Source organism: Rhea americana, unplaced genomic scaffold (genome assembly GCF_003343005.1).
Source record: "Rhea americana isolate MKP2758 unplaced genomic scaffold, rheAme1 scaffold_46, whole genome shotgun sequence".
Lineage (NCBI taxonomy): Eukaryota > Metazoa > Chordata > Aves > Rheiformes > Rheidae > Rhea > Rhea americana.
In genome coordinates this window covers 4,415,163-4,440,671 of record NW_028186601.1, presented here as the reverse complement: position 1 = coordinate 4,440,671, position 25,509 = coordinate 4,415,163, and the positions used below count along the sequence as shown (strand labels likewise).

General features: G+C 36.9%; 1 protein-coding gene across 1 annotated transcript in view; it reads left to right on the top strand.

The window, feature by feature from the left end:
- LOC146589410 (regulating synaptic membrane exocytosis protein 2-like) overlaps positions 1–25,509 on the top strand; it is a 96,338-nt gene that overhangs the window by 37,816 nt on the left and 33,013 nt on the right. The window contains exons 4-5 of the mRNA XM_085316247.1: positions 6,139–6,239; positions 23,790–23,962. Of these exons, the coding sequence (XP_085172373.1) occupies positions 6,139–6,239; positions 23,790–23,962 (274 nt within the window). The remainder of the gene's footprint in view (positions 1–6,138; positions 6,240–23,789; positions 23,963–25,509) is intronic.

Genomic DNA, 25,509 nt, shown 5'->3' with positions numbered 1-25,509 from the left:
TTTGATTTGTGATGGAGGGGTTGTTCCATATGCATGGGATTGTTTTAATTGAAATTAAGATTCTGGCTTATGGTAAGAGAAAGAAACAGACTACTTAAAAGTTCATGTATTTCTAGTTAAAGTAAATTTCATTTGACTTAAAATTGTTTTACATTAATTACCAAGCTCGGATTTCAGAGTGCAGTGTGTATGTGCTGCCAAACAAGTTGATAGGAAACCAGTGTTTCTTTGTGACAGAAGAATGCCTTGAGCCATAGCTAACCTTTGATATGTATTCAGAATATTTGTTGGCATCAGTTAGATGAATTTATGTGTACAAACTGGGTTCTGTGTGTTGCTGTTAGTGTCTTTCATTCTTCATCATTTTATAGCTCTAAGAAAAGCTACAATAATAACATTATTAAACTTTTTAACCTGTAGAAGCTATTAGAATTAATTATCCCAAAGGAAGACTTAAAATATTACTAAAAACTATTCTGAGGAATTAAATTTTTATGCTTGAACCACTTGACTGCATATTGTATATATGCTGCAGAAAACACATAGCATAAGCTATATGTTTTATTTGTGTATCATTCTATTCAAGGGAACTGTAAACTAACTGTAACCTGCCTTGCTGTCTTTTTTATGGAGAGTGTTAATGATACTGGAAGTGCACAAAATACCCCTGAGTTCCCTCCAGTAAGTCATTAGAGTGCAAAAATGTATACAGTAGCATGCAAGGAATATGCCTCTGGAAGTAGAGCACCATACTTGGTTGTGTGACTGAGGACATGAGTTTAAATTAACTGGGTGGATTTTATTCATTTTTCCTTTTTGATGCATGTTTTTGTTACTTTTATTATTATTTCTGCATTTTCTCTCTTCCCCTTTTTTGTTTTACCTATTGCTTTCATTTGTTTATAGAAGAAAAGAAAGCAGATCCAGAGAATGGGGATGCAGGTAGGGTGTCTTGTTCGAAATATCTTCATATTATTTCCCTTAAGTTTTTTGACATAGTATGTTTAAGCAGAATGTGTATCATAGAACTGGACTGCAATATTGATGTATTCTGATGATTTCTGTAGATAACAGAAGCTAAGAAACGTATTTTGAGCCTTCGCAAGTGTATTTCATTTGCTTATATAAGGAAGTCAAATTAGGGGGATAAATGGAAGGAAACAGATGAGAGACAGCTGAAGAAGGCTCTCCTGTGCCCTAGACTTCCATGCTGTCCTCCTGACCCCAGGCACAGAGTGTGCACACATGCACGCCTCATCTGCCTATCGTCCTATCTATTACAAGTTTCCAACCTCCAGAATCCCAGTGTTTCTGTAGTCTCCTCATCACAAGGTTTCCACACTATGCCTGAGCTGCTCTCCTCCCAAATCTTTTCTCTCTCTAGTCCATGTCCCTTCAAAAGTAACCATCCTAATATTAAGAGGAAGAACACTCTACTGCCATACGCTAGATTTTTGATTTCCCTTTTTACTCTCTGTACCTCAGAAGCCTCACTGTACCGTACTTTACAAAACCCCAAATGACCCAAATCCCCTTCCTCAAACATATCAGCATGACCCAAATCCCCTTCCTCAAACATATCAGCATCCCCTGCATATATAGCGACTATAACAGTTTAGTAATTCCCATTGCAGAAGACAATGAATGGAAGAATGGAAGAACATAGCTCTCAGCTAGTTGTCTTTATTATTATTATTATTATTATTAAGGAGGTTTTCCCGGGGCTAAACTGGTTGATAAGGCCATTTCATTTTCCCTTTTGCCTCGAGATGTGGATCATGCGCCATCAACTGCAGCAGATCTTGCCCAAGAGAATAACCAATGTTTGACCATAACAGTCAGTAACAGGCTTTCACTCCAGGCCTAGTTGAATGATTGCTTATCTCCTTAAGAAAATGTGACTCTGTGAACAGCTGAGGTCAGGATAAATTAGATTTTAACTACATTGCTAGTTACAACTCCATAAAATTGTTAGCAGAAAACAAACATTTAGTTTTCAGTCATGATGAAAGCTTTAGTGCTAAAGCAACTGAATCTTATGTCAAGAAAAAATATGAAAATAATGGGTTACATTTGAGGCTGAGGCAGTGCTTGTAGTGCTAACTGTGAGCCCTTGCTGATCCTAGGGCAGAGGGCTGCTGTGCACTGTGTGCCAGAGCCCTATTCCAGCATTTCTGCACTCTGCCTGCACTGTAGTCATGCTGCTTTCCCCCAGCATGATCTTTATTGAAAATGCTGCAAATGGGTAGTATTCAGTCAGCAGCTGGCTCTTCATCAGCCAGGAATTTCCTTGTGCTGAAGAAAACCTCATAGAGCTAACCTTCTGGTCGTGTTTTGTTTTTACAGTAGAGAAGCATTCAAAATGAGCAAGACTTGAGATACAGCTTCAATGATCCCATCCTTTTCTGCAGTTATATTCAGTTAGCAACATCAGGCTTTGTTCTTCTATCAGTTTCTCTTGATTTTTTTCTATTCCTATGCTTGAAGTTTGAGTGACTCCTTTGCTTTTTCTGTTGGAGCCACTGCTGTTACCTACAAGTCAAATTCTGGAAAGAAGTTCAAGACAGAAAAAATGTAGAAGTGAGCTCACTCACTCTTGCCTGGCCAAAATTAATTTGCATGCAGTTTGAAATATGATGGCAATACATGAAAGTATATTAGAACTATATTTATAGTTCAGRTCTCTTTAGCCCTCAAAATAGGTCATGTTGGGCTCCAGCTAACAACCTGAATAACGACCCAAGGGCTCAGTCAGCCTTGTACTACCAGTGTAAAAGCTTGTGCTAACTGCATTTTTACCACATTACCTAATAGATTAGAGTTCATTTTGCTGTATCTACACATACTCCATATATACCTCCTGATTGTAGTAGAGTCCTTAGTGTAGGACTGATGTCAAATCTTGACTTGATTGCTGAAATCATGTTAGGAGATGAAGCTTTCTGATGCACCCAACAGTTACTGAAACCTCTGAAAGTACTTTCTGCTCCTGCTTAAATCCACCCATGTAGGTATCAGCTAAGTGTAGATTTGCCCGTGCAACAGGAGATGGTTATAGCCCTGTGTTCACACCACTTGGTGCAGTAGTACATGGCTCCGTATCACATGAGAGGGAAGCGGCTGTGACACTCTCTCAACCTGTCCTACTCCCATCCAGAGTCTGGCTGCGTCTGGCTTTGGTTGCAGCTGAGATGAGCCTGCGGCAGTCAGTAACCCTGCGCAGTCTTTCTGCACGTCAGCCCCATGCACAGCAGAACCAAAGCTGATTTTCTGCATTACGAACTTTCCACTGCCCCTAGGATTCCTGCTTTTTGCATATAATTGAATTAATTTGTTTGTTAATGACAGTTTCACAAGAACATAGCAAGTTAGATTTTCTTTTAATAAGCTTTTATGGGAATTGAGTAAATTCATTTTAGATTTTGCTGTCTACATTGTTTTTCTCCTGAGATGAAAATGAGACACTAGTTTTGCCTTTTTATTTTGGCTTTTCAGAGACTTAGCCATGTTACGTTTCCTTCCTGTTCTAATCAGAAAATATAGCAAAATGGGCATGAGCCCTTTTGCATTTCCAGCTGCTGTTAGAAATTTTTCACCACCATAATTAGAAATTACAGAATTTTCACCAATTTTACTGATGAGGGCTTTAAGATTGGAGAAGAGAATTGGAAAACTGAGATTAAGAGCTGTCACAGAATCCATAAGCTATGTAGGCCTGGGTGGACTTTTCTGCAGTAAGCAGAAAGTATTCCAGAATACAGAGTATTTGTATTCCAGAGTATACAAATCACAAATCTATTAACTGAAATAAGCCTGAATAATTAATTGAAACAAAAGTCTTTAATGTGGGGTTAGGCTGATATTCCTGTCTATTCAGGTGTAATTCAGACTGGTCACAGAGTCAGGACTAGGCCTGTTTTACTGTGGAGGACTCACTATAGGGGCTTATGTGTTATACTCCCTTTTCAGCTGCGTATTTAGGAGTGCTTGGTTTTGCAGAACACATGGAACTGGGTAGGTGGAAAAGCGCTAACTTCCACTTTGCCAAATGATCATAAATAGGAATGACTGTTTTCACAATTAATTGTGAAATTTCTCGTGCATGATCAGGAGGTGTTATTTCAACACTTCTTGTCGTTTATTTGAGTTCTTATGGCAGAATGGCTGTGGACAGAGAGCATGTGTGATGATTTCATAAGAGAAACTTCATAAGAAAAATTTTCAGAATTTCTAAAATGATACTTACCATCTCTTCCCTTTTGGTGAAAACAACCCATTTCAAAAGATAATAAAGAGCATCAAGGGGATTTGTAGAATGCTCTGATTTCTTCAAAAGGTGATTTCTTTCTTTAAGCGGAAGTTATGTTACCTCATCAGTAACACAGATGCATTATTTCTGTCACTGAAAAGTGGAAATATCACTTTCCCATTTAAAGTTTCTGTGTTGATCAGAGAAAATAAAATTTATAAATATTATTATAAATTTTTGAAACTAGATCATTGAAAAGTCTCTTAGGCTTAGTGACAATTGGCAAAGACTACTTTTAAGGGGAAATTTTGATAGGAAACACTAGATACATTGTATTTTAGGAGCTTTCCTCTGCTGTTGTCTTCTTCATTGTGTCTCTCCCTATAAAAACATATTTTATTGTTTTCGTTTATTACTAATTTACATCTCTATGAAAGGTTTCCATTAACTTTTCATTCCTGTTGTTTGTATGGAGCAAAGATGGAGAGTTTGAATAGGAAGATCAGAAGGCAGGGGGGGTGATAGAGAGCATTGCAGCTTGGCCTCACCCCATTCCCTCTTCTCCTCACCCCCTCCTTCCCGGGTGTTGCATGGTTTGGCTGGCAGGCCTGCCTTGCACAGTGTGGTGCTATCACTACAGTTGCCAAGAAGGAAAATACAAAGCTCAGAGGCTCTACAGAGGCCCTGTACAAAGCCCCATTTTACTGTTATGTTCCCACTTAGATTTGGAGTAAAATCAGATTTACTGGAGACTAATATTCCCATCCCCATTCCATACATAAAAGTCCAGATTGTCCAGTATGAATATAAAGAAGCTTGCATTTATGACTGCTGTTACTCTGAAAATTTAATTCTGGACAACCTTGTTAAAAATGTGGAGTATGTAAGATAAATGTCAGTCAAAAATAATGCTTTTTAGCATTCAGTGAATCCTGATTTTTATCACATTAAGTGGAAGAGAATCATGCCTCTTGTGCTTATAATAGATAACTATGTTTTGTTTGCAAGACTTTTTAATTCTGTGCTCTTATCTTCCTCTCATTTTGTTATCTTTCTCTCATTTTTCTATTTCTGTTTCTCACACTTTCATCTTGGCTTTGGCACTTTCTTCCTCATTATTTTAGAAAGTAAATAATGGTGTTACAGTACCAGTTGGCTGAAAACAACTGATGCCTGAGTAGCATTGTAAGCACCCACCTCTAACTGAGACTAACCCATGTATTTAGTCCAAGGATTGAATACTGAAATTGTTCTTGAAGCTGTGTGTCTCTGGAATGTAATACAGTGATGCCACTGGGTGGCTCTTTAACATTCCTTTACACATTTTAAAAATTATTTTATGCATGTTAAGTAGTGGTAACTGGAAGTTATACCAGCCTGTGGCCCTTACCTGATTAGTAATTTGATACAAAATGCTAGTAGTCTACTATAAAAAAAACTGAACGAGGATTTCCATCCAAAATAAACAGGTTGCCTTTGCATTCTTTGTTAAAGAAAGGAATGTAAATGGATAGAACAGAACATTTTCATGAAATAGGATTTTACTATTACAAAGATATTCAACAATTGAGTCATTTATTTAAAAAAATAAAGAATGCAAAGGTTCCTGCAAAGTCAGGTTCATTTGAACTTTGTAGATAATGCAACTCTTATTCAGATGCTGTTGAAATACTAACTCATCTACTGTTCTCTTTTTGTGACTTTTAAATTTATTTTTCAAAAAAAATTGTAATTCAGAAATTACATAATTAAAATTAAATGCACAGTAATTTAAGCAAATGAGATTTCAACTTTTTCTGTTACAAATTCCATGAGCATAACTTTAAACTTGGAATTTAAGACTGCTTGTGCATTTATTTTCTTTCTTTCTTTTTCTTTTTATTTAACAGGTGCTATGGATGTAGAAGAGAGGAATCGCCAAATGAAAATGAGCAAGTACAAACAGGTAGCAGGATCAGATTCCAGACTGGAGCAAGATTATCATTCTAAGGCAAGGGAGTTTTGTTTTGAAAAGCAGCAAAATATGCTAAATGAAAATATCAATATCCATTTAGAAAGCAATAGATGAGTGAAAAGTTCTTTTTTTCCAGTGGGATCTTCCTATGTATCTATAATTAAATAATTGGAAAAGTACAACAAAACCCATAATAAAGAGTGTTCTTGATTATTATCATTTAGGAAATACAAATTAAAGGATAAAACAGAAGTGGTGATTGGAATGAATAATAAGGCCAAGATTAAAAGACCAAAGAGAAGGAAAAAATTATTAAATGATAAATGCAGTGAGAGCCACTGAAACCTCCTGGGTTTTGTATAATGAAACACAGAGCTATCTCGATCTATTGAAAATTGGAAAACATGATGTTACTTAGTTTAACAGTGGCAGTTTAGCTCTTGGAAAGATTTTTTCTGCATCAACACAAACTTCCACCCCAGCTGTGGCAATCTGCCAAAAATCGGAATGGTTTTGCGGTAGTACAGCCCCAAATACATTATCCAACATTTCCTGCTATCTGGAATGGGGTCATGTCATATACAGTGTGTTAATTAAAACAGTCCAGATATTCTCAATTTAAACTCCTATTATATAAAAATAATTTAGTGTCCTCTAAAAGACTTCATTAATTGAGGTCAGGTTGTAAGTGGGAAACGAAGACTTCTGACCTATAAAAGCTGTCTGAGGAAGAAAAGTTTCCAGGATATAGTTCCTTTATTCTAAGAACTGGCAAAGTTATTGTCAACTGAGCTATTTAATATTTGAAGGCAAAGAAATCCTCACATTTATTAAGTATTATTAGCTTTTTAGAGAATGTAGATTAATTTAATACACTGAATTCTAGTGATGCAATTTCTTCTGAAAAATGTATATATCAGTGTTAGAGATCTTCTGAGAAGCCTGCATGACAAAGTGGAAAGGGCTATTAATCAAATAACTGGGGGAAAAAAAACCACTGTGAAAATAGTTTTAAATGTTTTAACTCTCTACGTGTGCTGCGTGATTTTCAGGGCATTTTCTCTGCATAATTTTTACTATAGAAGACATAGGAATTTTTATTAAGGTGTAGAAGGGTCTTGGGATACTGACATACATACGTATTTGTTTTATGTTGATGTATATGACAAAATTATTTTCACATGTATCTATGCTTAGTGCATCAGTTCACTTTGAAAGGTGTTTTTTTTTTAATACAGAGCTAGGCTTAATACTGTGAGCAAACCTTCTTATAAGTGTTATGATTGTATATATCATACAAATACAAACTTTATGTACTGTATGTATAAGCAGAATTATTCAGCTAATTTTCCTGTGCCCTCAATTTTTGACTCTGAGATTAGGACTGCTTTTGAAGTAACGAGAATAACTGGTCCCTTATTCCCTCATGTAAGGGAACTGAGTAGAATAGAATTATCCAAGGAAATATTTCCTACACTTATTTTTCCCAGTTCACCTACACTGTATTGTTGGGCCTCACTATACATTTTTTATCCTTTTTATTTTAAATTTTACCTTCCATATTTTTGGAATGTATAAAAGAGGAAATTTATAAATCAAATCATTTAATTAAAATGATGATTTAGTTATTGCATGCTAAAACAAACCATCTCCAGAAATTAACAGTTAATTTACTCTTCTGTGAAGGTGTAGTTTCTGTATTTGAAAAAGGAATTACTGTTCTATCACTGAACTCTTGGAACCAGGCACTGAATATTCAGTAGCAGGTGCATGTAATAATTTGAATAAGCATTCTTTAAATTCTGTGGTTTTCAAGCATATGAGAACCATAGCTCTGAGAAGCCATGTAAGAGCTCTGTCTTCACTTTTTTACTACCACTGCTTCACTTCCCCTTAATTAAGTGCTAATAGTATCTAGAGAAAGAAAATGAGTAATTGGTCTACCTGGTTTCTGTGTAATTTCTTCTGGAGTCATGAACTGGAATACATATGTCAAATGCTGACTGAAATCTGATGTTCTGTGTACATAACAGTGATCTTGATTTTCTAACTCTGTCAGCTGGCACAAGCAGGAGGTCAGCTGTATGATGCCTGAGAACAATGTCGTTAAACGCTAAATGATGTTCAAGGAAAGTTAGTGCCTGGAATTGTCTCTTACATTTCCAGTCTATTTTTTTATTTAAATGGAAGGCAACAACAAATGCATTTCACTCGTAATTGCTTTGAATTGAAAAAAAAAATCCTTCCTTCTGAGAAAGCAAAAGCTATAACAGCAAAAGTAGGAAAATATTAAAATAACCATCCAGAATTACATCTGTCTTCTTTTATTCTGCCTCTGGAAGTCAGTATTAGTGACTTCAGAGGAAGATATACACTTCTCTGGTACATAGTTATGCATTAAGAAACTTGTGGGGAAAATTTTCTTCCTAATATCTGTACTCTCAGAAGCTATTGAAATACAAAATTGCCTTTTCTTTATAATTTTTTCTCATGGCTGACATAATTACAGATTGTATTGTTATCATTCATATATTTGCCTCCTCATTTTTGGGAACTAAATGTTTTATTCTGTAATATTCTATATATATGAATTCGGCAGATCATATATTATAAAAGAGTTTTTTCCGTAAATACAGTTTTTTAGTATCCTTTCAGAACAGACATAAGGATAGCAAGTAATATATTTAGATTCAATATAAACATATTTAGACCAAGGAGACATGAGAGAAAAAATAGCATAGGTATAAAGATTAGTTAGAAATATTTCTGATATTGCAACAACTATTTATTTCTGAATATCGAGTGCTAGTAGAATTATACTGGAACAGATACTAAAGTCTGTAAAAGTAAAGTCAGTGCTAGTAGAAGCTAACATGCAGGAAAACGTGAGTTCCCAGTGGCATCAATGTTAAGTACTTGAGCAAGATGAAAAGAGAAGAGCCGCCATGAGAGCCCAGAGAAACGGAGAGCAGTGTGCTGGGTGCAGCTCAGTCTCATTTGGTTCCTAGACTATTTCTTAAAACCTCTCTGCCTCTCCTCACTCAGTGCTGCTGCCGTTAGCTCTCTTGGTGACCAGATCGATGGTGTTATGTTTGATGGGTTACTCCTTCCCTTAGCCGTTCCTCCTGAGCACTCCCGCAGTTTCAGGAATCCTTGCCCTCGAGGGAAGGCAGAAGAGCCGGAGGAATCCTGCTGTTCCTCTGTTCTTGCCCTCGTGGCTAGAACATGCTCTGTGGCTTGACTGGTAAGGCTGGGAAGGCCTTGTTGCTCACAAGAAGCAAGAGTTTAGAAAACAGAATGGCGAGAAAATACTGTATGTATATGATGAAGATGAACCCAGGAAGTGTTTGCAATCAGTGTAACATCAATGTAGGATCAAAAGAGATAATTCCGTTAACCTTAGCTATTGCAAAATGGTCTTAGTAACTAAAAGCACTGAAGGTCAAACTAAATGAAGCTGGAAGATTTACGTAGGAGAAAGAGTGAGAAGAGTGACAAATGACSATTTTCTCTAGGGCCAAAGCTAAAATATGGACTGGCAACTGGTGAATAAGCGTTTAAAGCTCAAGATATCATTAGGCTCATTTTATTTGTTTTATAAGGAGAAAATAGTGACCTATAAAATGGTGCAGAGAAATCCGGTTACATACTCATAATACAGTATATTATAATATAGTGTGTATTTTACAATATATAAGAATATTATATAATGGTAATTGCAATGCAGTATATTATAGCAACAAGCAACAAAGTTGGGGTACAAGTGGTAAAAGATGGGATAAAAGCTGAGAATATAGTCAATAAATAGTTTGGTACTTTTCTTCTGGAAATCCAGAGAATTGAATGAACACCTATGCAAATAAGATACTGAGCTGCTTTGATAGTATTACTGTCTAAAAGTAATTTATGTGTTGTTTATTTATGTTATTCTTGAATTGGCAATATTCTGTGCAAATGCAGACTTAGACCTTGGGAGTCTGAGGAAAGATCATGATCTGCCCAGTAATACTTCGACAATTCRTAACAGCTATGAGTATGCCTCTTTGATCCCAAAATTGTTTCTAACAACTTCTGTTGTTAAGGATGCAATTAGAGATACTCAAAATTGAATTAAAAAGAGGAAGCTAAGTTAGATACCCAAATTCCATCAAAATATTGCAGAAGCCTGCAATATTTTGCAATTTTAGAAGCCCGTTTAACATCATTCGATCTTAACAGACTGGTTTAAATGTTTAAAGTGTTATATATAAAGATAAGACTTAGAAGGACTAAATTAGAGTGTAGCTATGCTGAAGAATAATTGAGAGCAATAATTAACATGCATGCATGTTAAATTCTATGCAATTAATTTCTGCAAGAAAGCAGTAAAATTAAGGGCCTAGCAAATGCGATTTGATAGATTAATAAATGTAAATAGGTATGCATAGTTTTATTGAGTTCCTTCTCCTTCCCCTCCCTTTCCCTATTACAGTAAGTCCTTTGCCCCAGGATGTAAACCGAACAGCAAAATTAGGCAAGCAAAGATCTTTTCCTCGTGAGGAACCTATTTAGTAGCTGCCTGTTACATGGCTCTTGTGCCTTCGTATGGACAGGTCAGTAATTGTGTTGTTGGACTGGAGGCTAGATCAGCTAAACCAGCCCTCTGCTTTGGAAGGACACTTCCTGTCACCCTCAGAAGTCCGTGAGCACTCAGGTCACTTAAACAATSATTCTGATTTGCATTACATAGGGAATTTTACTGCTAAATGACAGAGAGAATCTTTCTGGTCCATAGTGCTGATAGCATTTTTACTTTTAATCAAGTTTTTTAGTWTATTTTTATTACGAAAAGTTTATAGAGTAAAACACTGATATTCCAGTTTTACTTCCTATAAATTTAAGTTTACATTTTGAAATGTAAGAATCAAAAAGATATCCAGAAGAAGTAAAATATTTTCAAAATTCTAGATTTGGACTCTAAATGCCTGACAATGTGGAAGACATCTCTTCATCGCTCCTRTGTTTTGCTCATGGGTGGAATGAAATTTAGTGACCTTGAATACAGATGTGGACTGATATGATTTCTATTATTTTCCTCAGTGATTTTAATTTTCTTCTTTAGTTAATGATATCCAAACTCAGAGATTTCTTTTGCATAGTGATGTTAAGCTTTCCTTTTTATTCCTCAGTTAATTCAAGCTCTCTTTTAATTTATTTCAGTTTTGATGCTCTTCTGATACATTTTTGAGTCTTGAGTAGGCATGTCCMTGATACAGAATTAGAGTATGCTTGAATGTTATAGTCTGGTTGRCACAGATATTTCACTAAGATGTCATGATAATGGCTGAAATAGAAACATGTAAAAGTAGACTGATACCGGATATCTTGATGTGTCTGCACATGCTTTGTGTATGTCAGCCATTTGCTTAGTTTGTGTGTAAGTCTGTGTTGTTAATCATATATCTAGAAAGCTGAGCTTAAAAGTGTTATTAAATATTATTGAAGTACCTGATTTGATGAATCTCAAAGAGAAAAAATGAGTCCTGAATGTAAAAAATACAGTCATCAGCCTAATTTGGCTCTGAATATCCATTAGTTACTGATTGGAAAAATAAGGATTTCATTAACAGAAAATCACAGAAAAAGAGTTACAGAATGAAAAATCTAAGGAATGCAAGAAGCCAATTTAACTGGGAAAGACGTGCTTAATATCTAGATGCCAAARTGTGACATTCAGAAATAGAGAATGTAGGAATTTAACTGAATTCCCRCAATAGTGGGGGAACCCCCAGGAATGACAAGAGTAATGCATGATTATGTGTTGTGCCCCAGCCTGCAGTTTGTAGCTCCTAATTCTGTGCCACGCTGAACAGGTGCAAAAGGGGCACCTTTACGTTTGAAAGCTGGCAAGGGTAGAGCAGTGGTTCTAGCTAAGCCAGAGTGCGTTTGCCAGAGCAGTTTCCTAGGCTCTCAACTTTGGAACGTCAAGGAGAGCGTTGCACGCAGGTGGGAATGGTGGGTGCGTAGCCCCAGGAGACCCGGCGCGCTCGCTCAGTAGCGGGTGGTTCAGCCACCACCCTCAGACACGCGTCTCTCTGTGTACGCAGAGGCTGGATGGCAGGAGAGCTGGCCGGCCGCTCTCTGCATGCCCCTCCGGGCTTGCCCCAATTTCGTGTAGTGCAGCAGGTTGCAGAGTTGCTCCTGTAGCTGCCTCCAGCGAGCCGACCTGGCAGTGCAGCTGGAGCCCACCGCGGATTTAGGATTCGYTCAAAGTTTAGTTTCATCATTTGTAACTCTTCACTAAAGACATTTTGACTGTAATAATGAGTTGTATGTAGTGGTTTTTTCACTGTGGATTTTTGAAGTATCTTAAATACATCATCTTGTAAAGTTAATTTTAGTGACTATAAATGTGACTTCGAGCTTCCAGTTTGCATCTAGCATGTGTGAAGATTTAGGTTGTGTAATACACACTGTCGTTATTCTGCAAGAGCTGATTCTGCACAAAGAAAGAAATAGAAGTCGGATCAGGACCTTGGAGTCTCAGTGTAGGGAAATCTTTCTTTCGATAAAGTGTTCATGCCTTTAGGAAGAGTTTTGGTGAGAATGTTATTAAAACATGAAATTATCTATGTGCCCCTTGTAACCTATATTGTCTCTGACTGTCATTTAGAAGCAGTCTTTGCTTATGAGAGTTAATATTGATTTAGTGTTAGGCAACACAATACTTTCTTTAATAATACATCAGAAAGTATTATCCTGGTACAGATGGAAATCATCATTTTATCACYGATTTCACTGAGAGCAGGCTGGAATTGGTGAATAATAACAAGAAATAGGATGAAAGAAAGAAAGATTTTCTAAAGATTGAAGTCCTGCATCTAAACAAAGTCAGCAATGTACCCAGATAATGTTTGGTTTTTTAAGACAAATAATAAAATGATTAATTATTGTAGCAAACTTTTCTAATAGTAAGGCTCCAAGGTGCAGTAAAAAATGAATTTAAGATAAAATTATCAAATGAAGTTAAATTACAGTCTGCATAAGAAGAAACTCTTTTTTTCTTTCAAAAGAACTTCTTGTCCTATATCTGTATCCTGGAGAATATATGCTTTTTCATCCAATATCCTCTGTATTACAGCTGAAAAGAAGTTTGGAAATTGTTTTTTATAGAGTCAGTTCACCCTGACTCTATAATATACAACCAAATGTACATGATTTTGTCATATAGTTCAGCTTTTATTGTTATAGAAAAATCTATATCATGTATCTTTTACCTTAAGACTGGGCCAAGTCTGTGGTTAATGTCATTGTGGTTAATTACATACTGCATATTTATTGTAGAAGTGAATTCAAATTGTACTTGAGAGCAAGTAAAGCAAGTAAATATTTATAATATTTACAAAGTGATATGAAAGGCATAAACAATACATATTCTCTAATTTCTCCCTCTTTAAGAACTGAAGTGCGRTGGACAAAGAGAAAAAGAGTTCCATGCTTTCATTCCTGAGGCACAGGCTGCATTTTATGATCTCCCTGCAGCCTTTTTTCCCCTCATTACCCGTGTAACAGGGGTAAAGGTGATGAGCAAATCCAGTTTGGGGAAATAAATAAGGTTTTCTAAGCAGCTTAACTTGCCTGTGGAGGAATAAGGAGACGGTGATATCCACATCTTGCAGATTTGTTTCCCCTTTAGTTAGGCATGAATCAGCAGAAAATATGTAGGCCATCAGCTGAGCTCATACTTTTATTTTTGTACAGGATTTTTTCAGGATGTATCTAGAGAATCTGTGAAAGCAAAAAATTAAGAAAGAAAGATTATGGGACCTTCCCTCAATCATACTTGTTTTTGGAGGCTATTCTCTTTGAAATATATGCATTTTACGACTTTCTAAGTGGAGTCATGAAAAGATATATTTATAGCCCGTTCTTGAGCAATTGTGTTACTATGGTCCTTAGGCACTTCTGCTTGCAGGAGCAGGCACTCACCAGATGGCCCGTGTGGCAATCCAGCTGTTCTCTTCGGCATGAATTCCTTTGAAGGTGCCATGTCCCAGGACAAATTYGGTGAAAATCATATTTAAATGTTACATAAAGAGAGTAGGACTAAGGGGAAGGAGTTTTATGCTTCTATTCTCAAACTAGTAGATTTGTTAAAATGCTTAGGAGTCTTTTGGGGTGAAATAAAGTGTGGTGAGACAGAAATTCTCTAATAAGAAAATTATGGTGGTTGCCTTTCCATCTTTTTTGTTTGATCTTTTTTTTTTTTTTTTATGAGAGACACAAAGGCTAACATAAAATTACAGAAATCCAGAAAAAAATCTGGCTCTTCAAAATGCATAGTGTTGACTTGAGCAACTGAGTCTGTACAGTAAGATCTGGAAGAAGCCTAGAAAAATCATGCCTAAAAGAGGGTTTCTTAAACAAACCAAAAGTCCTACCTTCTTTAAAACAATAAAATAAACTGCTTTGAGGGTAGCAGGACCTTATAAAGTGCAAGAGTGCTTGAGTGCAATGGTGACAGAAGTGGCTTGTGAAGCACTTGAGGAACAGAAACAAATAGTACAGAAAGCGYGCTTTGATTCTGTGAGTCCTAGCAGATGCGCCGGAGTTCACCAGGAGATAAAGCACTGGAGAGACTATTAAATGGAATTGCACTGTGAAGTCCTGGACACCTGCTTTTTTGCAGTCACGCTGGCTTGAACAGCTCAGGTTTTTGACAGTGAACACTGTGTCCATGATGATGCATCTTCTTTAGACTTGGACACTGCTCTGGAATACAAAATGACTGCTAATCTCCATTTTAAATAGATTTTATTCCTTCTGTATAAGACAGTCAGCAAGCTAATGTGTAGCAGTTAACAAAAGGCTGCGAAAATAGAAAAGATGTTTTGTATCAAGAWTCCATTTTGCACTGTCACAAAGTAGTCTGTGGACCTGTTTCCCTAAAGTGAAATCTGATGACTGACTCTCTGCCCTTTTTTAAAATAGCAGTTAACAGACCAGGAGATGGTAAGCAATATGAATGGGATTTCGGATAGCAATTGTTTCAAATATATCATAGAAAGAGTTTTGTTTTGTTTTCTATTTGCCTGCTTTCCTTTTGTCTTTCCTTTCACCTCACATCAAAAAGAGGACTAATTGTAGGGCAKACTTCCATCTGCCTTTTAATTATCATTAAAGGGCTTTTTTTTTTCCTGAAGCTCATATTTATTTACCTTCATATTATATAGTCTTATGTTTCTTTAAAATCTTTGCTTTTGGTCAAAAATACTTGGGGATATTCTAGCTGTATGAGAGCAATCTSTGATTCGTCTGATGCTTACTAAGGCATACTGGAATCATCAGATCTTGTATAAAGGTAAAGTTCAATTACTGTTGTATCCTGTGGACACAATGGACACAATGTCCATCCACAAGGCACATATGGGATTTTCTATTTATTCCAATTTATATTGTCAATTATAGCTATGTCATCCTAGCTATATRCTATATTTGGATCTATTTTTTTGCCTCATTTCATCTATCAGAATCACCTTGAACCATATACAAGATCATCTTACTTTAATATTCAGACTATGAAAATTCTTCTTWAAAATCTCAGTTACGTTCCTTGGCTGATAATACAAATTAGGTGTTATTTTTTAAAGTAGCTATCTARTATAGTAGCTATACTATCTGTAGTATACATCAGACATGGTACCAAAGAATGCAGGCTGGTAGTGCCATAGCTAGTTTAAACCTCTTGTTACTATGAATAGTCTTATCCTGGAGCCCAGTGTCAATAACTTAACACTTTGGCCTAGAAGCTCTCTCTACGAACTATGATTGTAARGCAGCTTTTGTTGAGATATTATGAAGTATCCTGCTTGTCCTTTATAAACTTCAGATTTCACTCCAGTGCATAACACATCTTGGATTACTTTTKAGTATTTTTTTCAGGTGATGCTTATAAATTGCTTTATTTATCTTTTCAAATTGCTTTTCAATTGTATTAATCAACTGTCTTTTACGCATTGCACTTTTTGTATGAGTGATGAGAATTTGAGTAATGCCCATTCCAGTCTTTGAAATAGTGTGGTAGCTTGATGATACACCCATGAGAAAATTTGCAGTGTCCTCTCCTTTCARAATTCACAAAATGTAGTCCTGACCTAAGTTTAAATGAGAACACTTAGTTCTCTAGACTGGATGAAGTTATCTTTGTGAATGAACATCAATAACATCTTGATTTCTTTTCTAGATAAGAACAGATATCAGTGCAGCTGAAATTAGAGGTTATCTTACTCTTCCAAAAGTCATACTCCATAAAAAAAGAACATCAGAACAAGAGACTGCTCGGTGTTTTGAAACTAATTACAAGAACAGATTTTTTTGTAAGCAGACATCTATTGGCAAGTTAATTCTCAAGCTCACTAAAGGGCGCAGATACTTTGGAACTGCTTTAGTGCTTTCTACTCTACCAAATATTTGCAGGYCTTATAACTTCTCCTTGAGGTAATCTCAGAATCTTTTCTAACATTCTGCTATATTTATTTCATAGTTTGCACTCAGAGAGTTCTTAAAAGAATGCCAGCATATGGAAGCAGATGATTTTTTGCCTGACTTGCCTCCAGACTACCTCCTTCTAGATTTTCAGTTCTCTTCAGACAATGATCTAGTGGCAGCTTCTGTATTACTGCTGCCCTTGAAGTTTTTTCTTTAGCTCCTGAAGCATCTTGACCCATAGGATCCCAGAGTAATTCAGGTTGTAGGGGACCTCAAGAGGTCTCTAATCCAACCTCTAACCTAGAGTGACAGAGTACTGGGACAGGTTTCCCAGAGAGGTTGTGGAGTCTCCTCTGGAGATTCAAAACCTGCCTGGATGTAGCCCTGTCTAACATGCTCTGGATGGCCCTGCTTGAGCAGGGGGAATGGACTAGATGATCTCCAACCTCAACCATTCTGTGATTCTGTAAAGCTCTTGCTCAAGGCAGAGTCAGCCATGAGATCAGAGCAGGCTGCTCATGGCTTTATTCAGTTGAGCTTGAAAACCTTCATGGCTGGAGACTGCAAAATCTGTTTGGGCAAGCTGATTGACTGCTTCACTGTCCCCAGGGTAAAGAAACATCTGACTTCCTGGTCACTGGAACTGACTTTCGTTATCTTTTTCAAGTGGGCAACAGGATGCTGTTTGCAGGTTGGCTTAGCCCTAGCAATAGAATAGAGGTTCTCTAGATTTCTACCTTGTTTTAGGCTTGCCTTGGAAGACAGTATGCATGAGCGTTGGTCTATGAAATCAGTAAGTAGAGGGAGCACTAAATGTCTAAGGGAAAGACATGAAGACTTGAARTACAGCTTTTTTTTCCATATGTCCAGTTGAAATATAGACATTCTATTTTAGCAACAAGTGGCCTAACTTCACTGGTGATTAGGATGGTTTAGAAGGTGAGATTTGCATATCAGTTACAGTCAGTTCATTTCATTCAAGGTAAAAGTAGGGTGGAATGTTCTGAAAAATGGGGAAAAATGATGTTGGATAAGGAATGGAGCACAGGTGATGATAGCCTGGTGCCTCCCTAGGCACTAATTTACATCCAGCTGGACTTACTGACTCAGCACTATGGTGCTCAGAAGTAGCTACACTAGTTGTAGTGCTTTTATTTATTTATTTATTTATTTATTTWTTTTGCTGCTGCAAGACGAGAATATTGGAGAGGCATGACTGAGCCAGTGGTCAGGAAACCAACAGGTGATTAATGCAAAGTAGCAGCTGTCTGAAGGGGAGACAGGATTGGAGGAGGAACTGATCAGAAGCGTAATCCAGGGCTGGGAAAGAAGGATCCAAGAATTCTGAAAAGAAGTAAAGTATAACACCCAGGACTACAAAGYAAAAGTCAGAGTAAGCAATTAAGGAGTGAGTTTGAGCTACAGCTGGTTCCAGCTGCATGCTGAGAAGCCCAAGGCAACTGTTGAGCTTRTTGTATCCCTTATACCAAAGCAGTGGGGGAATGAAACTCCCTGATCAGACCTTAAATCTCCCAAGGGACTGATGGGTGCCATGTGATTGCAGCTGATTGCCAAAACAGGGCTGGCAAAGGCTGACCAGGCTAGCAGAACTTCGGTTGCCTTGAGGTAGCCTGACAGGAGAGGCAGACATAACCACTGATAATTGAAGTGGCTACCTATAAATTACATGCAGGGCAGCTTCATCATCTGGTTTATCATCTTGGGTTTTTATGCAGTATAAAGCCAAACAAATGTTCTCTCTASATATTTGTGTATGGTATTCGTAAAATTACTTAAAATCTTTTGCTTATATAATGTAATGTTATTGTTGTGAGTATTAGTAATATTCAGTTACTTTTAATGGCATACTTCACTGAGCACCTTTAGGAAAAGATTCAAAAACAATATAAGAACATTCATTCAAATGTTATATGMTAACTAACGTTCACAGTGCCTTTTCAGGCTGCAAACTTGAACCAGAAGCTGCAGTTGAAATTACAGAAGATTTCATACAATTGCTGTGCTCTGGTTTCTCAAAAGCTTTTGTCAGCTTGGCAAAGAACTATTGARAAAGTCCAGAATAGTTCGTAAATCTTGTTGGGGGAGGACAATGGACAATARTCTGAAACTATCTTCCCAACATTTTGATTAGCAGAAACATTGACTAGATTTAATTGGTCCTATGTAAATGCTAGCAAATAAAATCTGATGAGTACACCATAAAAAAGAAAAAAAATAGGCAGTGGGAAATCCCTGACAATTTCAATTGCCTGGACAACAGCATGACTGTGTAATCCAAGATGGAAGACTAAAAACAATAGATTAAAGTAATAAAAAACACTTAAAAAACTTCCTTTGAATTAGAGATTGCAGTACAATTTCTTTTGAGAAATAAGTATCAGAGCAGTTATAATTCCCTATAGCCTGTCAGTCATATAATGGCAGTTCACAAGGGGGTCAGAAAATGTTTGCAGAGAGAAGTTAGAACAGGTATTTATTTTTCAGCTTTGATAATCTTGAATTTACCACTACRGTAAAATATTCTATTACAGTTGTAAAGTATTGGCACAAACACCTACCTGTCACTTTGTTAGAGACCAACTAGTGCTTTTATTACTGAGGGAAGAGTTTTAAGAAGCTTCAGAACTTGTTTGATAGGATCAGTAACAGTGACATTTATCCTGTTCTCTAACACAGAAAAATAGGACAAAATCATCTTACTATTAAAAATACTAAGAATGACTTTTCCTGAACTCCTCTGCTTGCAACACACTTCCTCTTGTTGAAACTTCTGGAAGAGGTGGGATACTTCTGCTTACAGGTTGTAAGGTGCAGAATCCTGACTGTATTATAAGAATCTTGATTGAGTTGAAAATGAAACTGTTTCCTCATTCAAATAAGAGAGACGTATGTCTCCAACATGTGAAAAGTCAAGAGTTTATTTTTATACTTCAGTGGCAGTTAACAAATAAATAAATAAATAAATAAAGAGACAGTATTTAATTAACTTGTATTGTAGGTGGGTACCCTTCACCACAGTCCTGACCTCCTAATTGTCCAAACCAGGAAAGCTGTGAGTGCATATGAGGTTCCCTTGCTGCCCATGTGCCTATGTTTTCTTCTGAAGGAAATCAGAGTATACAGAGGTTTTTCAGCAAGATGGGATCCACACATCAGCTAGGATCCACCCTGGATGATCACAGGCACCCTGCAGTAAATGTAACACAGCCAATGTTAGGTGTGACAGAAGAAGTTGTGAAGGACAGCTGTGGACAGGGAGAGGAAATGGCAGCAGTCTTTCCGAGATGGTGGGAGGATGGCACTTGGTAAATAGTGACCTTTGCAGTGTAATTATTGATCTTGTTAGGCAGTTGGAGACTTGTTTTTTTTWAAAAAAGAAGTCAGTGAAATTTGCGGACGAAGAACAAGGAACGTAATGCATGATATAATGCCTTTGAACAACTTTAGCCTCACAGAAACTGAAAAAAAAAGATTTGCACAAAGAATGTTCAAAATGTTTTGCAGTCAGGCGATATATACAATATGGTACTGGAAATGGGATACTTTTTAAAAACCAGTACTCACACAAGTGAGTGGAAGTGTTGTTTTACTTTATGGCAGAGGGCAAAGGAGTAGTTTGGAAACTGCTTTATACTGGGCTGCAGGTTCAGAAACAACTGTGAAATAAAACTACCAGCATGGCTTCTGTCAGACAAACAGTACATTTYGTCTTCTGTATTGTAGTCACTGAAACAGTAACACACAGTAGACTTAACAGATAGAATGTATATCTTAGAATCAAGTCAGATATGGTCAGAAATGTAGTGAATGGAAATCATTGGAGTAAGAACAGAACAGCAACTGAGATCAGACTTAATGGATGAGTTTGAAGTATTTGAGCTTTGTCCAAAGAAGACAGACAGTTTAGTTTCATGTTACAGATTTTATTTTGACAGGCAGTTAAGAGATGCTTGGACTGCAATTAAGAGAATAGGTAAATATTTAGTGAGGCTTTTAAAAATAAGTATTTTATATTAAGACATTTGTATTTAATGAAAAGTTCTTCTGAAACAGTCTTTATTCCAAATCTAAAATACTCTGAAATAGTAAGGATCAAATAATATTTATTTATCATCTGGCCTAATCTGAAATACTTGATGGGAAATACTTTTACTCGTGAAAGCAAAGATACTAGGTAATGGCCCTTTCACCTCTGATAGTTCAGGAATGACTTACTTTTAAGTTGCTGTTGTTGGTTTTACAGTTCTGCATTCTCGCTGTACAGCGGTAGATTATTACTACTGTACTAGGTTATTTTAAAATGAAAGTAAAATAGGTTTGTTTTATTTAGCAAAATGTCTGATTTGATGTATGAAATTTGTTTCTAAAAAAAATGTGTTTTTAAGAAATGGAGTTAGCTTACCATTGTAGAAATGCAACTGATGGAAGCATAGGGTTTAGAGACTTTCCCTGGGCTCTAGGAATGACCAGGAGTTCCTAGACGTTCGCTCCCAGTCTAGGAGTGAGGTGCTGTTTGCTGCTTCCTGTCCCTCGATGTATTTCGTTCAGAAGCTTCGTTTTCCCTGCCTGCGTGGCAAGCTCGCTGTGGCAGCTGCAGGTCGAGATCTGTTACTCTGTGAATCACCACAAGTAATTATCTGTCCTCTAATTRGAATTTAATTAACAATTCCATCAATGATTTACATCTGAAACTACAGTCTATCTTATTTCCCTCTAGTAGAGCCACATTAGGTCTGCAATGTTAACTGTGTGTCTGCACTGAGGTCGCTCACCACTGTAAATATAACAACTGCTCATATAAACACATGTGATCTAACTATACATTAGCTCTGCTGGGGACCAGTGCTAGTGCAGCCGTGGCAGCATGAGGTTCAGCGTGACAGGCAAAACCTACCTGGGAGCCTAAGCAAACAGTGAGGCRTTGGCCTGAAGGGAGCTCTGTGCTGCCTTTGCTATACGGCCTGCTAGTAGCCCAGGCTGTACTTAGTAGACTGGTACTGTAAGGCTGAACTTAAGGCCGAACCAAGTTTTTCAACACAAACTTCACTCATACTTTAGKGTAGGACTTTAGTGTAGGAGAATCCTAGGGAAAGTTAGCTGGGTGAAACTGAAGAGATACAACTAGATGCACCCACATTTTGCTTGGCTTTACTATTATTATATAGTTACTTTTTTTCTTCTCCGATGTATTGAGCAGTTCCTCTTTTAGCATGAACCTTTGCAAAAGAAGAATCTTCTAGTATARTATTCCAGTGTGTCTGATGATCGGGACAGTTGTTCAACCATTGTTTTTTATGCTTCCAAGAGATTTTGCTAATAAATCTTACATACTTTCTTTTCTATCGACAAAAACATTACTGGCATTAGTAAAGCAGTCATTAAATATTACAACATTTAAACATTAGAAGTACTCCATAGGTTTTTGGCACACACTCATACTTTAAGACCAAGGAGGGGAGGTTGAATGCTCTGTGAATAAATTTGAGTACTGTAAATTATCCCTAGTATAAATCAGGAACCTGACTGCAGCATTTGCAGACCTTTTGCACAGATGTGCAGTACAGATTGCACATGGTCACTTGCTGATTCTGCAACAGGTGTATAGAGTAACCTGCATGAACACTTTTTCTGCTCTTTATTTAATTTCCCTATCTTAGAACAGGCAAAATAACTCATTATTTGTAAGTGTAACACTTATTTATGGTAAATAGGCATGCAAATGCTATTCTTCAGGGAGGCAGATACTCTGCAGTCTTTTAGGTTATTTCCTAGTATAACTTCTTCCTTGCAAGAAAGCAAAAACAAGTGGTCAATGTACTTCATGGRAGACAGTTATGGTAAAACTATAAAAAAGGGAAGAAATTCCATATCCAGACCTCAAGAGTTTTCCCTTGTGCAGAACTACCAAAGGCCAGCACTTTACATTGTGARTTATTTTCTGCAGGAGTCCAATTTCTATCCCTAGCAGTTCAGCAAGCCACTGAAATACTGTGCAGAATAGTTTCTYCCATTATTTTCTCTAAACTCTCTGTTTTGCTCCTTACGTCTTTCAWACTGTCTTCTTTCCATGTCAGGAAAACAGCTACCTGGTGATCATTGACAAGTCATCTTAGAGTGCCATTTTTCTAAGATTATTGATTGTAAGCAGATTTCTATATCCACAGAAATGTCTATACATAGAGAGGGAAAATCTCTCTCTGTGATTTAGTATATGATCATAGAGCACAAAGCAGCGTGTCACAGACTTAGCACTTATTTAGAGCTAAGTTGCGTAACAAGAATAGTATAGCTATAAYGTGTTGTTCAGCTCTAACTTGAATACCCCTGTATAACACTGCTTTACGTCGTGTAGGCTTACCTCTGATCGCTGGTCGTGTGGCAGCTCAGTGTCTGGAGTATGCTGGCAACAAGGCACTACAGTACTGTTGGCATCTTTGAGTGCCTGAGGCATTTCTATATTTTYGGTACAAATTATCTCTAAATCCTGTCCCTTCGTAGTTGTGTCCTTTCGGACTTCCCAGCCCAACAGTTCAGCAAGAAGTGGCTTTGTTTGCACAGCTACAACATCACTTCTGCTTTTGATTTGATAGTCACATCTATCTGTTTACCTTTTTTAATACATTTGTCAAACAGAAGTTCTTGTAAATGGGATAGACCCCAAGAGGGACACTTATTTTGTAGTTTGCTTGAAACAAGTTCTGTCTCCTGTTCTATTTTTCACTAACTGAGCAAACTTGGGCAAGTCACTAAGTCTCTCTTCTTTGCTTTTGTGCATTGTTGAAATACTTGTAAGAAATACTCCACAGTGGTTTATGTAGCTTTGATGAGATTTGTGAAACCTTTAGAAAAGCTGGAAGTTTTGTACAAGTTACTCTGTGGATCAAAGTGAGGAGCTAATAATGTCAACTGGATAGCACAGCAGGATAAAACTAATATGAACCAAGAAATAATTTGTATTCCTTGCCAGTTAAAAGCTTCATTATAAGAATGCCAGGCAGTCTGGTGATGCAGGCAGTTGATATACCATCAGGGACCAAATCCAAAGCTGATTTGTGGTGGTGTCACTGACAACATCCCTATCTTTCTTTGCTCTTACAGTATCGGTCAGGACGGGATCCTCAGCGAGGCTCAGACAATGTTTCCAATAAGTCTTCAGACAGCGATGTCAGTGATGTCTCAGCTGTGTCAAGGACAAGCAGTGCTTCGCGTTTCAGTAGCACTAGCTACATGTCTGTCCAATCAGAGCGACCAAGAGGAAACAAGAAAATAAGGTGAGCTTTACACCAGCCGTGGCCACTTAATTTAAGTAACTATACACTTTCCAATAGCTGTATTTGAAATGAATATTTTGCCTAAATTGAAATATATGGGAAATTTGCAAAATACTGTTTTGAATGCATTCTACATCTAATGATTTTTGAATTCTTAATGCTATTTGTTTGTAGCAAAGTTTGTCATTTTGAGTTATACTAACACACACTAAGATCAAAAATGCCTGCTGTCAGCAAGCATCAGATGTACTTAGATTTGTGTTTTCTGGAAACAGTTTGGTAAAATACTTAATATGGCTAAAATGTCAGTTTAACTTGCAATTTCTTGTCAGTGAGGTGAGAAACATCTTAATTTACTTCCTGAACTAGAACTATTTTACTTTTGCAAAAGTCTTACTTAATATTTAAACAGACACAGATATATATCCACTGTGAATTAATCTTCAACAAGCTGTCCACAGAGCATCCGTGCGCAAAAACCTCCAATCTCCTTTGCCTGCACCCTGCAGGCACACAGGGAGACTTTGGGTTCAGAACAAATGAAAGATCATTTTAACCCACCTGCCTCTTGCAGAAAAATTTGATGTCAGATCAAATTATTAATTCTCAGAAATATATCCTTTCAAGAGAATTGATGATTTTGAAAAATGGGTTAAACATCTCTCTGTTTGTATGAGCACTATTAGGACCACATTGTATTTGTCTTAGGGTTAGGTATGATTTTGTACGTGTGATGTATTGCCATGCAATTGTTATTATGGGACTTAAAAGTCTGTCCTAAGAAAAAGTCCCAATTTAAAGGTTGTCAGGTGTAGGTGGGAGGATTAGCCAGCATGTTTTAACTTATGATTACATCTTTCTTTTAGTTTTTTTTCTTATACATATCCTTTCTTGTGAGTTCATGCATGCTTTTCTCTCCAAACCTAACTTTACKTTTTTCTTTTCTTTTTTCTTTTTGCATGCCTTGTTCAATTTTTATTGACTTCAGAAGGACAAGGGATATAGAGGAAAAAAAAGAGGGAGGGCTGGAAGGGGATGAACGAGATGAGATATTTCCTGAGGAGGAGGAAAAAGAGGAGGAGGAAAAAGCGAAGGAGCAAGAAATTAATGAAAAAGGGGAAGGGCAAGAGGTGACAGAGAACTGTGATAAGGAGGAAATCAAAGGATCAGGGCATGAGGAAAAGACCCAAGAGGACCAAGCTGAGGAAGGGAAAGAGGATGTCAGGTAAAATATATTTCTGTTTTTGTAGAGCTATTCTTTTTCCTCTTGTACCTTACTTGCCTTCCCTTTTTTTTTTCCTTTGCATAGCATACTCTCTGTGTTCGCTGCAGCCTCTTTTATCTATAGCCATTAAACTTTTATGTTTAAGCAAGTTTCACTCTAGGTTCAGTGAACTTGTTCTGCATACCAAATAATGCAGCACACTAACTTTATTCATTATTATGCATGCAACTACAGCATATTATTTTTAAAATTGGTTTAGAGTAGAGTTTGCATTTGACTATATAAACAATAGAAATTGTAAGATACCTCTTTATATTCCATA